This window comes from Lipotes vexillifer, unplaced genomic scaffold, assembly GCF_000442215.2.
Source record: "Lipotes vexillifer unplaced genomic scaffold, Lipotes_vexillifer_v1.1 scaffold236, whole genome shotgun sequence".
Classification (NCBI taxonomy): domain Eukaryota; kingdom Metazoa; phylum Chordata; class Mammalia; order Artiodactyla; family Lipotidae; genus Lipotes; species Lipotes vexillifer.
Genome location: NW_006773295.1, coordinates 1,201,949 through 1,216,158, shown reverse-complemented (window position 1 = coordinate 1,216,158; position 14,210 = coordinate 1,201,949). Strand labels below are relative to the sequence as shown.

Here is a 14,210-nt window from a genome sequence, read left to right as displayed (position 1 = left end):
CCAAAAAAAAAAAAAAAAAAAAAAGAATGCCAGGAATTGCTGGCGGTCCAGTGGTTAGGACTCAGCGCTTTCACTGCTCAGGGTAAGGGTTCAATCCCTGGTCGGGGAACAAAGATCCCACATGCCGAGCGGCGTGGCCAAAAAATAAATAAACAAAAAGAAACCTCCTTTAAAAAAATAATAATAATGCAAGACAGCCAGGACTCTCCAGCACTGGAGACTCTTCCCCTCTTGACTGTGCAACCAAGGGTCACCAATTCCGAGCCTCACAGGAGCCGGGCAGGTGCCATGGATGGGCAGCATAGGGACTGGCGAAACCCTTCCAAAGGGGGACTTCTCTGGTGGCGCAGTGGTTAAGAATCCACCTGCCAATGCAGGTGACACGGGTTTGATCCCTGGCCTGGGAAGATCCCAGATGCCGCAGAGCAGCTAAGTCCGTGCACCACAACTACTGAGGCTGCACTCTAGAGCCCTCGAGCCACAACTACTGAGCCCACATGCCACAACTACTAAAGCCAGCGTGCCTAGAGCCTGTGCTGCGCAACAAGAGAAGCCACCACAATGAGAAGCCCGCGCACCGCAACGAAGAGTAGCCCCCGCTCGCCGCAGCTAAAGAAAGCCAGCGCGCAGCAACGAAGACCTAGCTCAGCCAAAACAAAACAAAACAAAACCCTTCCAAAGGGATGGCCAATGGCTTCACCTCCACATCTTTCAAAATGTATGTTGTCCAAAGACATGAGGTGGATTGATGGATGGATGGAGAGGTGGATAGAGAGGTATGATCAGGTATTAATGGTAGAATCTACGTGACAGATTCATGAATATTCACCGTAAAATTCTTTCAATTTTGCTGTACATTTTATTTTATTTTTTTATGGGTATACTATTTTATTAACATTTAAATTTCACCAAGAGTTCGCTAGCCATTTGTTCAGATTTTTAAAGATAAAATGGGCAAACAGCTTTAAGGCTGCAATGTATTTAACACTGCACCACATATTCACCAATTAGACAATCGAAGGGGTATGACTATACCCTTAGGAGCACCAAGTATAGGAACAAGCCCTGGAATTGGAAGACAAAACTGCCCCGCCATTCAGGACTGAACAGAGGTCTTTGGTTGCTGACAGAATCTCCCCTTGACTTCAGACTTGAGACAAACCGAGGGAGTCTGTCAGTATACACAAACCACTGCCTTCAGTAACAGGATGGACTGGCCAGAGCCAGTTCAGACTGTGGGGGCCGGTCTGAAGTGAGCAGGGTTGGCTGGAGGCTGGAAATGTCGCAGCTGAAAGCCAGCATCGGCAGATGACAGCAGCCATCTTCTAAAAATCGCTGATTTCTACACGAGTTCCTAAGATGCTTTTCCCAAACAGGTTGCTGTATGTTTAAAATTTTTCATATATAAAGTTGGAAAAGAATGTCAGACTTGGGACTTCTCTGGTGGTCCAGCAGTTAAGATTCTGTGCTTCCACTGCAGGGGCACGGGTTCAATCCCTGGTGGGGGAACTAAAATCCCACATGCCGTGCGGCACAGCCAAAAAAAAAAAAAAAAAAAAACAAGAATGGACAACACTTTTTTCTGCTCATAAAAGTCATACTTCTTCCTTCCACTTTTTCTCCAAGTCCACTGCACTGCTACCGTGATTGTGGTTCCACGTGTAACTCTGTTTTCCACCCATCCCTGCCATGGACTTGAGCTCAGAGAGGGCAGAGACCAGGGGGCCTCAGTCCGCCTCTGTGCCCCCAGCACCTGGCACGGAGCTGGACCCCCAGCAAAAAAAAAAAAAAAAAAAGAACAAGAATGTCACACACTTTTTTCTGCTCATAAAAGTCATACTTCTTCCTTCCACTTTTTCTCCAAGTCCACTGCACTGCTACCGTGATTGTGGTTCCACGTGTAACTCTGTTTTCCACCCATCCCTGCCATGGACTTGAGCTCAGAGAGGGCAGAGACCAGGGGGCCTCAGTCCGCCTCTGTGCCCCCAGCACCTGGCACGGAGCTGGACCCCAGCATGAATGAGGGGGCAGATAATAGGAAACGTGAATCTAGAGGCACATTTCCTGCCAGGTTCTTTTTCTAGCCACTTTCTTATAGTGAAGATTGACCCAATGCACCGGGTCGAAGGACCCATGCCACTAACATGGCCGAGGCTATGAGAAGGGGCTTTGGCCTCAGTTTCCCCGCCTGGAAAGGGACCACTCCTGTAGAGTTGCTGTGATGGGGCAGGCACCATATGTGCCAAGTGAGGGCCCTGAGCCTGGCCGTGATTTGATTCCCACCACTGGCTGATGTTCGAGTAAAGCCATCCCACGTTGGAGATGCGGAACCAGAGCTTGATGACAGATCGTCATCAACCACGCGTGGGTGGCTTCCTAGCTTTTCCCAGTGACTCAGGTCACTGGGTGTGCATTTTAGACATGCACAGAATGTTATTCAGCTTCCCTGGCTCTAGAAACGGCTCTTATGTGGTTCTGAGTGCCCGCCCCACCCTGCGATGGCGGGGAGAAAGGCTTTTTGTTTCGCCTTCTCCCGACAGCGTGTCACTCAGGTCATGAGACTGCCATGGTCGGCAGGAGCCGGGCCCCAAGGCAGCTGTTCTTGTGCGTCGTGGCTACCAAGTGGGGACAGAGCTTCTGCTCTACTGTAGGGTAGGATGTGGGGTCTGGATGGACTTCTGGAGCCAATTGTAGAGCAGAAGCAAGAGAGGGGGAGTTGAGGGCTGGGAGATGGACCCCAGCAGAGGGAGGTGGTGAGGCCGACCGACCCCAGAATCCACTTCCCCGCTGCATGGGGCCGGGGCGAGGGGGCGATTGCCAGCAGGAAAGGCATCACTGTGTACACGTAGATGGGCGCACAGGAGTCGGGCTGGCAGCATCTGGGGGTGGGCCGCCTGTGATCAGAGGTGGAGCACGCTTGTGCTCCAGAGCCCCGGTCCTGGGTTCAGCTCTCAGCTCTGGTGTCTGGACAAGTGCCTGAACCACGCTGGGCTCAGGCCCCTCCCTTTCCAGAGCCGTGAAGTGCTGGGCAAACAGGAGGCTCTCCAGGTAAGCTGAAGCCAGCTTCAACACGCCTCATGGAAGGCTCTGGGTTTATGTTTGCTTTGGCGCAGCCCAAGGCCGCCAGGCCCAGAAGAGCCAAGTGACTGGCCCAGGGTCACACGGCGAGAGTCAGGCACACAGACACAATTAGCCAAGGTTGGTGCCACCACTCCCTCTAGCCTTTCTTTCTAGGACATTTCTATCTGTGTGTGTGAACTCAGCAAAAGCGAAAGGACTCTGACGGGAAAACCCTGAAATGATTTTAACCCCCAAGCACACCGTGGCCTAAGCCTTGAAACGCAAACTGGCCGCTGCTCTGGATACATGACACAACATGCTTCTGGAGGGTTATCCAGCTTTACCTTTCCTACAGAATGCAGCCCTGCCTCAAAATTATTACCTTTCTTGTTTTACCTGTTTTGCAGTTAACCCAAACTTGTTTTTCATTGTTGTCAGCCAACAGGGTCTTTAGAATGACACCCAGAACCTGCCAGAAGGGAAGGGCAGGGGGTGGGGGAGCAGGGGGCGCTCGGGTGCTTTTCTCATTCATCAAAGGAAGTTGTCTCAAAAACAAAAGAAAAATCAGGTACAATTTCACCATCTCACTGCATGGAACCAACTCTAATGGGCACGGATTCCAAAGACAGTCAAGCCTTGGTTACCTGGAACATGTTGGCAAATGGCCCCTTCTGTTTAGAAGACTTTTCTAAGCATGCTACTCAACCCAAAAGGCATAAGGAAAAGACCAATAAGTCTGATTACAAAACCCAGAAACCTTCTATGTGGGATGGGGTCGGGGTGGGGGGAAATCCCATCACCAATCCAGGCCAAAGAGCAAACTGACTGGGGGAGGGGATGACCTGTGTAACAAATATCATAGACCAAAGACTATCATCCCTAATATGTAAAGAGCTCGAACAAATCAATAAGAAAAAACAACGACCTTACAGAAAAATGGACAATTAAAAGAAGAAAGGAAAAGACATTTATCTCAATAATAAAAAGAAAATAAAGCAGTGAAATATTTTCCATCTACCAAATTTTATGAATGTACCAACTTTCACATTAAGCCATTCTGGATGGAACTTCTCAAAATGTAACTCAAACGTCCCTGCCTTTGTACAGCAAGCCATTTGCAGTTTTCTAAACAAGGCCATCATCAAAAACAGGAATTATGATAAAGGTGTGGCCCACTGATGTCACAGGCCCCCTCAACTCTTCTCTAAATGGCTCTACACGGTATGTTTTCAGGGACTTAGGACAGTTTTGTGTAGTTTTTTTAAACTCCTCTTGTTTTCTCTGCAGTGCTTTGATTCTGCTAGATACTTGGAAAACAAATAGCTAACTTTGTCACCATTGCCTGCAAAATAAGAGGAAACAGGCACCAAGCAAGCATTCTGTGCATGACCTCTGTGACAGTTCTGCCCGGGTCTCTGTCATAGTTCAGATGGTTGAGATTGCCCAGACAGCAGAATTCCCCGTAAGCCAGCAGTCACCACATGCCACACAGAATCACATTCACTTCCTCTTTTTCTGGCCTCAGCGTAGTTGGAAAGCACCTGCCATCATGCTCTGAGCAAGCCCCCAGCACATATCTGGAAATTTCCATCCAAGCTGCCCCTCAACGCCTGCCTCTTCAGACACCCATATCTTCCAACAAGTGATGTTCCCAACATTAGGCAAGAAGGTGAGAGAACCGCCCCCGCCCTGGCCCGCCCTCTCATTTCATCTCAGGAATAATTTTCCTTCAAGAACAAAAAGCATTCCATTTTTAAGACGCACAGCTTCACTTTCAGCCTGTGTGATTCAGTGTGGGAATACCAGACCCAACCCATAAATACTTATTTGAAAAAGGATGAAGAGGGTACCTGTGTCATGACTCTAGGAGCCCGGTTTGGGGAGGTTCTATTTCAAATTCAATTTTTTTTTTCAATAGCTGGATAATAAGGTTTCGTTGTTAAACACATGGGGCAGATTAACTTTACAGATCCTGGGTTACAAGGATCATAATGGGAGGCACTCAAATTACAGCTGATGGAGATGAATCATTTATTAGTCCACGGGTGTGTGTGTGTGTGTGTGTGTGTGTGTGTGTGTGTGTGTGTGTGTGTGTGTGTGTGTAGATGGCTCAGTCTACAATAAGGCCTATTTTGAAGCTTAAGAGCCCTGAGAATGCCCACCTTCCTAAAACTAGTACCCATTCTAAATTCTACTATCCTAATATCTAAGAGAAAAGGATGTTTACAAAATGATGCTTTTAAAAATCACCCCCATGACATGCCAACTCTCTTTATCCAAAATTGAACCCTTCGTCAGAAACCAGCCTTCAATCGGGAATGCAGATGGGAAAATGATTTATCTTACTTGCTGTGTGGCCTGGGAGAATTTAGTTAAACTCTCTGAGCTGCAGTTTCCGCATTTGTAAAATGAGGCTAATAACAGGCCTCACCCCATAGTTTCTGGCTAAATTTTTTAAAAAGTATTCTTTATGATTATGATTATAGTAACTATTATTATACATTATATCATCATTCTTTAGAGAAGAAATCCAGAAAAGAGTGATTCCAATGATTAAGAAATCAAAAGAGAAAGAGAGGAAGGGAGGGAGGAGAGAGAGGTAGGGAAGGAAGGTGTTATCAGTTGATTGATATGGGTAAAATTAACAGGAGCCCTTCAGTTATAAAATAAGGACCATGTATTCCTGACCATTAATGTCTGAGATCTCAGGAGGGAGTGGAGAAAGGAACTCAGGGGAACAGCAGTGCAGAAAAGGAATCATTTCTGAGCCAGGGGAAGTGTGAGCTGACTGTGGAACTGCAGGGACAGAAAGCAGAGGTTTTACAGGACTCTGGAGAGGGCTGATCCGTTGTAATGACTTTTTTTTAAAATTTATTTATTTATAATTTTTGGTTGCATTGGGTCTTCGCTGCTGCACGCAGGCTTTCTCTAGTTGCAGAGAGCGGGGGCTACTCTTTGTTGCGGTGTGCGGGCTTCTCATTGTGGTGGCTTCTCTTGTTGTGGAGCACAGGCTCTAGGCGCGCGGGCTTCAGTAGCTGTGGCTCACGGGCTGTAGAGCGCAGGCTCACTAGTTGTGGCGCACGGGCTTAGTTGCTCCACAGCATGTGGGAATCTTCCCGGACCAGGGTCCGAACCCATCTCCCCTGCATTGGCAGGTGGATTCTTAACCACTGCGCCACCAGGGAAGCCCCCATTGTAATGACTTTTAAAAGCTCAGATACAGTTAACACTGTAACAATTAAAAAAAAAAAAAAACAACCCTGTTACAAGTAACTTTGTAAGAATGTAACACAAGGAGTTAACATCCATCCAGGCCATTTAAAAACTGAAACAATGCAACCTACATTTCCATTCTAATAAGCTCATTGAAATAAGCACACTGCCAGATGGGAACTTACTTCCTATCATTTCCCCTCCCCGACAAACAGTTCAAAAAGGCCCTTTCTGCTCTGGAAGACTTGTGGCAGGGCTGGCCCCCTACAAAGCTCTTACTAGCTGTGTGACCTGGTTAAATCCCTTCACCACTCTGAACCTTGGTCTCCTCTGCTGTAAAATGACACCAATTCCTCCTAATTCATAAGGTCATGATAAGGACTGGAAATGAGATATCGGCTAGTTTGATGCTTGGCACATGGGAGTCACGCAAAACAGGGGTTATGCTAGCTATGATGGGGTCATGCATTATATTTTACAAAGCCCTTTGTCACGCATTCTTTCCATTCCCTTTCAAGTCCCATGTTGGCTGGGCACCTACGCTCTACCAGGCACATTGCTGGGGCCTGGGAGGCGATTCACAATGGGGCACTGTTCCTCTGAGAAGCCCTATGCGACAGACACCCCACAGATGAGAAATGAAACGGGGGCTGGATGATAGCAGGTGACAGAGTGGACGTTCGGGTCTCTTCCCTCTTTCTTCTCCATCCTCTTCCCTCCAGGAGCAGAGGCCAGACCTCAGTCCCTGACCTCAGGGCCAGACTTTTCTGAACCCAGAGGATCAAGAGGATTTCATCCTTATCACTGGGGGAACAGAGCACGTGGGCACCATTTGTCCATGTTCCGCACTGGCCTTTGGATGTTATAAGTGAGAATTGCTTCAGTAGCCAGGCAGCTCAGCTGGCCCCAAGCCCTGGCAGCTGGTCACCAAGAGCCAGAGGCAGTTTGTTTTTGCAAGAACCTTGTTTCCCAAGGGCTGTGTGGCAAGAAGTGCAGAGTCTAAAGGTCTGAGGATGTCTGTCCCGCCTGTGCAAAAAGATGGAGTGATTCTGGGCATTAGGTGCCAACATCATCTGGGGGAGGCCACCTCCATCGGCCCTCCTGGGAGGCCCAGCTTCCGCCTTGCACAGCTGGGGCTGCAGGCTCAGAGAGGGGAACCACTAGGGCATGGACACACAGCTGGGGCACCATGGAAGCAGCACTCAAGCTCAGGCCGGCTGCTTGATGCCGACATCCATCTATCTAGAGACTTCGATTCATGGACTTCAGCGGACAAGAGACCCAGGTTCAAAGCGGCTTCTTCCCTCTAAGCCTCCAAAGCAGCCAGCTCATCGGTTGTTACACAGACGGACAGGATAAGACAACAGGGCCAGCGGCGGCCCTCTATGCAGGTGTTACTTGGCTCTAACTTGGGCCAGGTGAGCTCATGAGTATGTGCCACCAGCACGCAGTAGGTGTTCCTCAAGGCTAATGAATCCTCACTCACTACCTGCAAACACACTTCCAATGGATGAGAGGAGTCTGCAGGCCGGTTCAAACATGCAAAACCCATTGCTGAAAGTGACTTACCCACCACCCTCCGCAAAGTACACTGTTTCTTCCTCCTAGAAGCGGTCTACTTCCGGTTCCTGCAGCATCCAGCTTTCAACGGACACTCAAGCAAAATGATAACTAACCTGCTATTGGACGAGGGTTAATACAGTTTCTTGTTTCTCTTTCTTGGGATATTCTATACAAAACCAAAAATAAACATATATTTGTATCAACTTAAAAAACAAAAACCAAAAAATTGTGGTCCCAAGTCCTGAGAGGTGCTTGTTGCAATGGTAGGAACAACTTCTTAAGAGGCCAAGGGGGTGTGGGTGGGGCTGGTCCCCAGGCAGTTAACTCAATGTCCCAATTAAAGGAAAAACTGAGCTGTCTGGGGCCTCCCCACTGGATGACTTCCATGCCCCAGCTATCAAATCTGCGTTCAAGGGCTTCCCTGGTGGCGCAGTGGTTGAAAGTCTGCCTGCCGATGCAGGAGACGTGGGTTCGTGCCCTGGTCTGGGAAGATCCCACATGCCGCGAAGCGGCTGGGCTTGTTAGCCATGGCCGCTGAGCCTGTGCGTCCGCAGCCTGTGCTCTGCAACGGGAGAGGCCGCAACAGTGAGAGGCCCACATACCGCAAAAAAAAAAAAAATCTGCGTTCAAATAGGCAAGAGATATGGCCCCAGCATGGCAAGATGATTATGAGGCACGCAGCTCCAAGGAAACATGCACAGCTGGTCTGGGGCTCCCAGCGTCTTGGATAAGCCACAGTGGAGCCAGCAGAGCTCCTGGATTTCGGTGGCCAAACAGGCTGGCTCCACTGACCAGACAGGAAGCCAGGAAAGCAGGCAGGCACAACAGCAAAAGCACTGCATAAGCAGTCCAGAGGCCTGAGTTCTAGTCTGACTCTGTGGTCAATTGCTGGCTGTGTGACCTTGGGCAAGTCACCTAACCTTTCTGGCCTTGGTTTCTTTGGCTGTAAAACAAGATAATTCTGTGCCTCTGGGCCTGCCATTCCCCCGCCCCCCCGTCCCGCCCCCGCCAAATAGAGCTAGCATTGAACCAAAGTGATGCAAAACCACTCTTTCTGGGGCTACTCTAGGACTGTTTCGTTAGTATCAGATACCTGTATGGCTCAATTCTATGCACATCCATTTAATTAAGCTAAGAAGCCTGAAGGAAGTAAAATCACCCCTGGAATCTGGATCTCAAGAACCAAGAGGTAGAAATCATTACTTTCAGCTCCTGCATCTTTGGTTGCTCCCTAAACAGTGAGAGCAAACAGGTGTCACCTCATGCATCAATTCTAATGGACCTCAGAGTGGCCGAGGCTGTGTTTAGACTTAAAGGGGAAAAAAAACAGTATCATGATTGATTTTTTTTTTTTTTTTTTTTTTTTTGTGGTACGCGGGCCTCTCACTGCTGTGGCCTCTCCCTTTGTGGAGCACAGGCTCCGGACGCGCAGGCCCAGTGGCCATGGCTCACGGGCCCAGCCACTCCGCGGCATGTGGGATCTTCCCGGACCGGGGCACAAACCCGTTTCCCCTGCATCGGCAGGCGGACTCTCAACCACTGTGCCACCAGGGAAGCCCCATGATTGATTATTAACATCTGCCATGGGTACAGGATATGAGTTATGTATCTTAATTTGATTCTATATTTTAACTTAGAAAGAGAGAAGAAAGCAAAACACTTTTAGAAGAACCCAGAAAAATGGGAATGGAACCAAAAGCATTCACTCGACAAACATCACTAGCTCACCAAGTACACTGAAATAACTCAAAGTGTCAGGATGGGGTAGATTCCATGGGAGTCAGGAAAGATTTTCCAGATGAGGTGACCCCTAAGCTGATTCCTTAAGGATAAGTGGAACCCAGCCAGGTGAAAGGAAGGTGGTGGGCCAGAGAGGAGTGGTACCCCAGGCAGAGAAATTGACGCGGGTAAAGTGCCAAGGCAGATGATGGCATGGTACCCTCTGTGAGGCTGCAAGCCATTCAGAAAGGCTACAGCACAGATATCAAGGCGGGGTAACAGGGAGCCACTGAGGCTTCTAGGCAGGGAGTGACACGACTAAATGATTAAGCCTCTCCCTCCCCCTCCCTCCACCCCCCCCAACCTCCAATTGCAAATGCTCTAGAACAGCTGCATAATTGACCATAAAAGATTAGAGAGCAGGGCCTCACAGAAGTCAGCTGCAAACTGATCAGTCAGAGGTGAGATCCAATTACTGGGTCAAGGTAGAGAAAGAAGATGGACAAAGGGCTGACCTCTAAGTGGACACAGCAAAACCTATACAGCTCGGGAGACTCAGGCTGGAGATATGGAAGAGTTGGCCCAGGATGCAGATGTTCTGAGCTACATCTGACCTGCAGCCCAACCAATTAGCATTCATCAAGCCCAACCAATTCTGTCCCAAACCACCACCGATGATGGTTTAAGAAATGGGGTTGTGCTAACAGGTTAAAAGCCTTCACACCCTTCGACCCAGCAATTTCCCTTCTAAACATTAGAAATAACCAAAGAAGTATGCAAAGAAATATATACAAGAATGTTCACTGTAGCACAGTTTACAAGAGCAAAAAAACAAAAAGGAAGCAATGTAAATGTCCAACAGCAGGGGATTGGTTAAATAAATTATGGCCACATTCAAACAATGAAGTTCTAGGCAGCTATGAAAAATGCTGATTGATGGGTAAAGGTGGTTATGCTATATTGTTGGGTGTACAAAAGCAGCTTATACATTTCCCCTTAAATATAGATAAAGATATAAATGGGTCTGGAATGAAACTACTCGGAAATGTCAGCATTGATTCTCTCTTAAATAACAATAACAACAACAAACTCTGCCTCAAAAGGTTGTGAGAGGATTAAGTGAATTAATCTACATAGAATGCTTAGCACACAGTAAATGCTCAATAAATGGCAGGGAGATTTTTAATTTATCATTTCTTCTTGCTCAATTTTCCTTTGAGAAACAGATCTTCCTTGCAGAATTAAAATACTTTTTAAAAACACAGCTTTCAGCCCTCTGCCCTATTTATATCAAGAGCGGTAGCTCTCAACCAAGGGTAACTCGGTCTCCCTGCAGATATTTTTGGTTGTTACAACTTGGGGAGATAGGGTGCTACTGGTATCTGGTAGAGAGAGGCCAGAGATGCCACTAAACATCTTACAAAGCACAGGACAGACCCCCACCCCAAAGAATGGCCCAGCCCCAAATGTCAGCAGTGTCACGGTGGAGAAACCCTGATTTGGAGGAAACTGGCACCGAATGCCTTTCAGACTTCTTGTGTCCATAATCCCAAGCCTGCTCCATTCCAGAAACACACCACCCAGATCATCCAGGGGACCAGACGTTCCCAAGACCTAGACAAAGCCCATGTGTCAGAGCTGACGGCGGATCTCCATCGACCCCTGAGTGCCAGAGAAAAGCCACTGGTGGGAGCATCCTCCTAAAGCTTAAACCTTTGGGAGGAACTCTCCCCCAAGAAGAGCCTAATGCTTCAAAATGGATCATCACGTTTTTTTAAATAGTGCTAAGAATTATCCTCTGTGGGCCAACCCACTGAGGCCTCTGTATAAATGGTGCTTCTGTCAACAGATGTGACGGCCCACAGCACCCGGCTCGCAGCAAAGACAAGGGTCTTTTGAGATCAGGGAAAGGAGGAGGGGGCGCTTTCCAGCAGGGGCACCAGATCACCGCCAGCTCCAGCCGCCACCACCCCGCTTCCCTCTAAAACCGGCACGATAATCGCATCACATGAAGGAGCCCCCAAATGCAGAACTGATGGGCAACCTTGCTGAAGATGAGGGAGGAAAGGGCCACAGAGCTTAACTCGGGGTTTCTCCACCTTGAGATCCAGCTAACATTTGGGGTTGGATCAGTTCTTTGTGGTGAGGGCTGTGTGTGCACTGGAGGATGTTTTGCAGCATCCCTGGCTTCTACCCACTAGGTAGCATCTACCCACTAGGTAGCCAGTAGCATCTCCCCGTGCCCCTCACCACCCCGCCCCCCTCCCAGGTTGTGACAACCAAAAATGTCTCTAGATATTGCCAGATGTCCCCTGAGGAGGCGAAACCGCCCTCAGTTGAGAATGACTAGCTTAAACAGATTCTGAATCCTTGTTCAGGGCAAATGCTCATAGAACCAAGGAGGGGGGATAAACCTGTCACAAAAATCAACAACTCCTCAATGCTCAAACCAGATAGTTCCCAAGCTCCTGCCTGGAGAGTCAGTGTTATCTCAACACTGAGATACAAAAAATAAGAATGTTTTATACATTTAACAAGTTCTGACTGAGCACCTACTGTGTGCCAGGCACTGTTCTGGGTACCAGAGATGTAACAGTGGACATAAAAGAGCCAGGTCTGAGAATCGTACAAACCAGCCAATGGCACTCACTCAAATACTACTCATTCATCAATCATCCACTCTATGAAGGAACCAAAACTGAATCCAGGAACTTGTATAACAACCACACATCTCCCCTTGCCAACAGCTAAGATCTATTTGGTACTTAAGGCCTCAGAACTTTACACACACCACCTCATTTACTCTTTGCCGCTAGCCTAGGAGATCAGCATGCCCATTTCACAGATGGGGATGCTGAGGCTCAAGAGGTGGAGGAGGAGAGCTGGCACACGACTCCACGTAGTCACAACCACCCCAGAGCCCACGGCACTTCAGGGACTACTGCCCACCGTGAGCCCTGGTCACCCACTAGGGTGACTGCCCCAGGTGCCACTTCCCTTCAGTCCAAGTCAGTGTCAAGGTTCTGTCAGTTTGCGGGTTTCAGCTAGACTCTGCCCTCCGGACCGGTCTCTTCCTGCAAGGCCACCAAATGAAACAGCAGAGGGCGGGGCGCTGGGCAAGCCCACATAGAAGAGGAAAAAGCAGAGCTCAGGTTTCACCCTTTACTCAGGACCAGCAAAGCAAAGGGCAGGGGCCGACGGTACTGTCTTCAGTTTCCCATTTTCCATCCAGGGTGTGGGCTGGGCTGAGGGATGGGAGAAAGGAAGGTCTGCAACCAGCTCAGTGCTCCTATGACCTCCCAGGGCATGACATATGGAGGAGGGGTCTTATCCTTTTGGACCCCATCCCAAGCACTCCATGTCTGATGTCGCCCCACATAGCAGCCCCCCTGTCCTGACCCCTGTTCTAAATGGAGGGAAAGCTTTAGGTGGCTCTCCCTAGGAAGGGGCCCCAGAGTTTTGCGACTCCCTCCAAAAGGCCCCTCCTCACCCTGCCAGGCTTCCTGCCCTTGGAGTGGGGGTGGTGGGTGGTGCCTCTGATCTGGAATGAGGGAATTCTAAGGAAAGAAGTGTTCACAAGGTCCCATGAGGGAGAGGCTGGGAGAATTTACAGAAAAGAGGGGGTTTATGAAATGGGGGGGATTCATTTTAAGGGGAGGGAGTTGAGAGCCACTCTGAAAGGGAAGAGGGGGATGATAGGGTGAGAGATGTTTTCGGGGAGATGGGGGATTGGAGGATTGGGGATTTGGAAGAGTAGGGCTGTTTGTGGGGAGAGGACGACTGGGGTGCACCAGGGGGCGGAGAACTGCCAGCATCTGAAGGACATGTTGGCATGTGAGGTGTCTGGGGAGACAGAGGGTTGGGGGAGTCTGAGGGACATGGAGGATTTGGGGATGTCTGGGAAGAGATGAAGGATGTGACATGTTCGGGGGGAAAAGGATTCGGGAGCGGGCCGGGATAGGGAAAATTTGGGGTGCTTGGAGAAAAAGGGGATCTCGGGTGCGTGGGGAATTAGGCTTTGCGGTGTCTAGTTGAGGGATGGTGGGGGGAGGCTCGGGAGAGGGATGCGGACGCGCTCTGGGTCAGGGCCGCGGGCCAGCTCCCCTCTTCTCCCCGGCTCACCGAAGAAGGGCGGCAGGTGGGACACCGCCTCCAAGAAGGGCCCCGTCTCGATCTGCTTGTCCGCGGGCAGCGGCTTCAGCAGGTGCTCCGCCAGCAGCGCCATTTCGGGGTCGAGGCCCTTGGGGATGCCCCAGCCGGCGCCGCGGGCGTCCACGCCGCCCCCCGGGCCGCCGCCGTCAGCTCCGGGGCCGTCACTGCCGCCCGCAGCAGGCTCAAGGGACGCCAGCGTCGCCACTTCCGCCCGCTCCGCGCCCGCGTAGACGAGCACCGAGCGCCGCCCGCCGGCCGAGCGCCTAAGCTGCCGGACGCCCCGCCCCGCCCGTCCGCCCGTCCGCCCGCGCCCAATCCTCGCCCACGGCCGCGGACCTCCGCGTCACCATTGGCCGAGGGGCGGAGCTAGCCCGCCCGGCGCGAAAGCGCGCCGACTCGTGGATCCAGGTACGCCCAGGTGAGCCGCTCCCAGGTGAGCCGCTCCCAGATGACCCGTCCTCAGGTGTGTTACCTGCCGCCCCCGGCGTGGCACCCCCCCCCCC

The 14,210-nt window shown here is 50.2% G+C and overlaps 1 protein-coding gene across 2 annotated transcripts in view; it reads right to left on the bottom strand.

Moving 5' to 3' along the window:
* Window positions 1-13,885, bottom strand: part of GLTP (glycolipid transfer protein) — a 24,240-nt gene extending 10,355 nt beyond the window's left edge. For both annotated transcript variants that reach the window (XM_007448214.1, XM_007448215.1), the window contains exon 1: window positions 13,678-13,885. In XM_007448214.1, the coding sequence (XP_007448276.1) occupies window positions 13,678-13,780 (103 nt within the window). In that variant the 5' untranslated portion in view covers window positions 13,781-13,885. The remainder of the gene's footprint in view (window positions 1-13,677) is intronic.
* Between the last annotated feature and the right edge of the window lie 325 nt (window positions 13,886-14,210).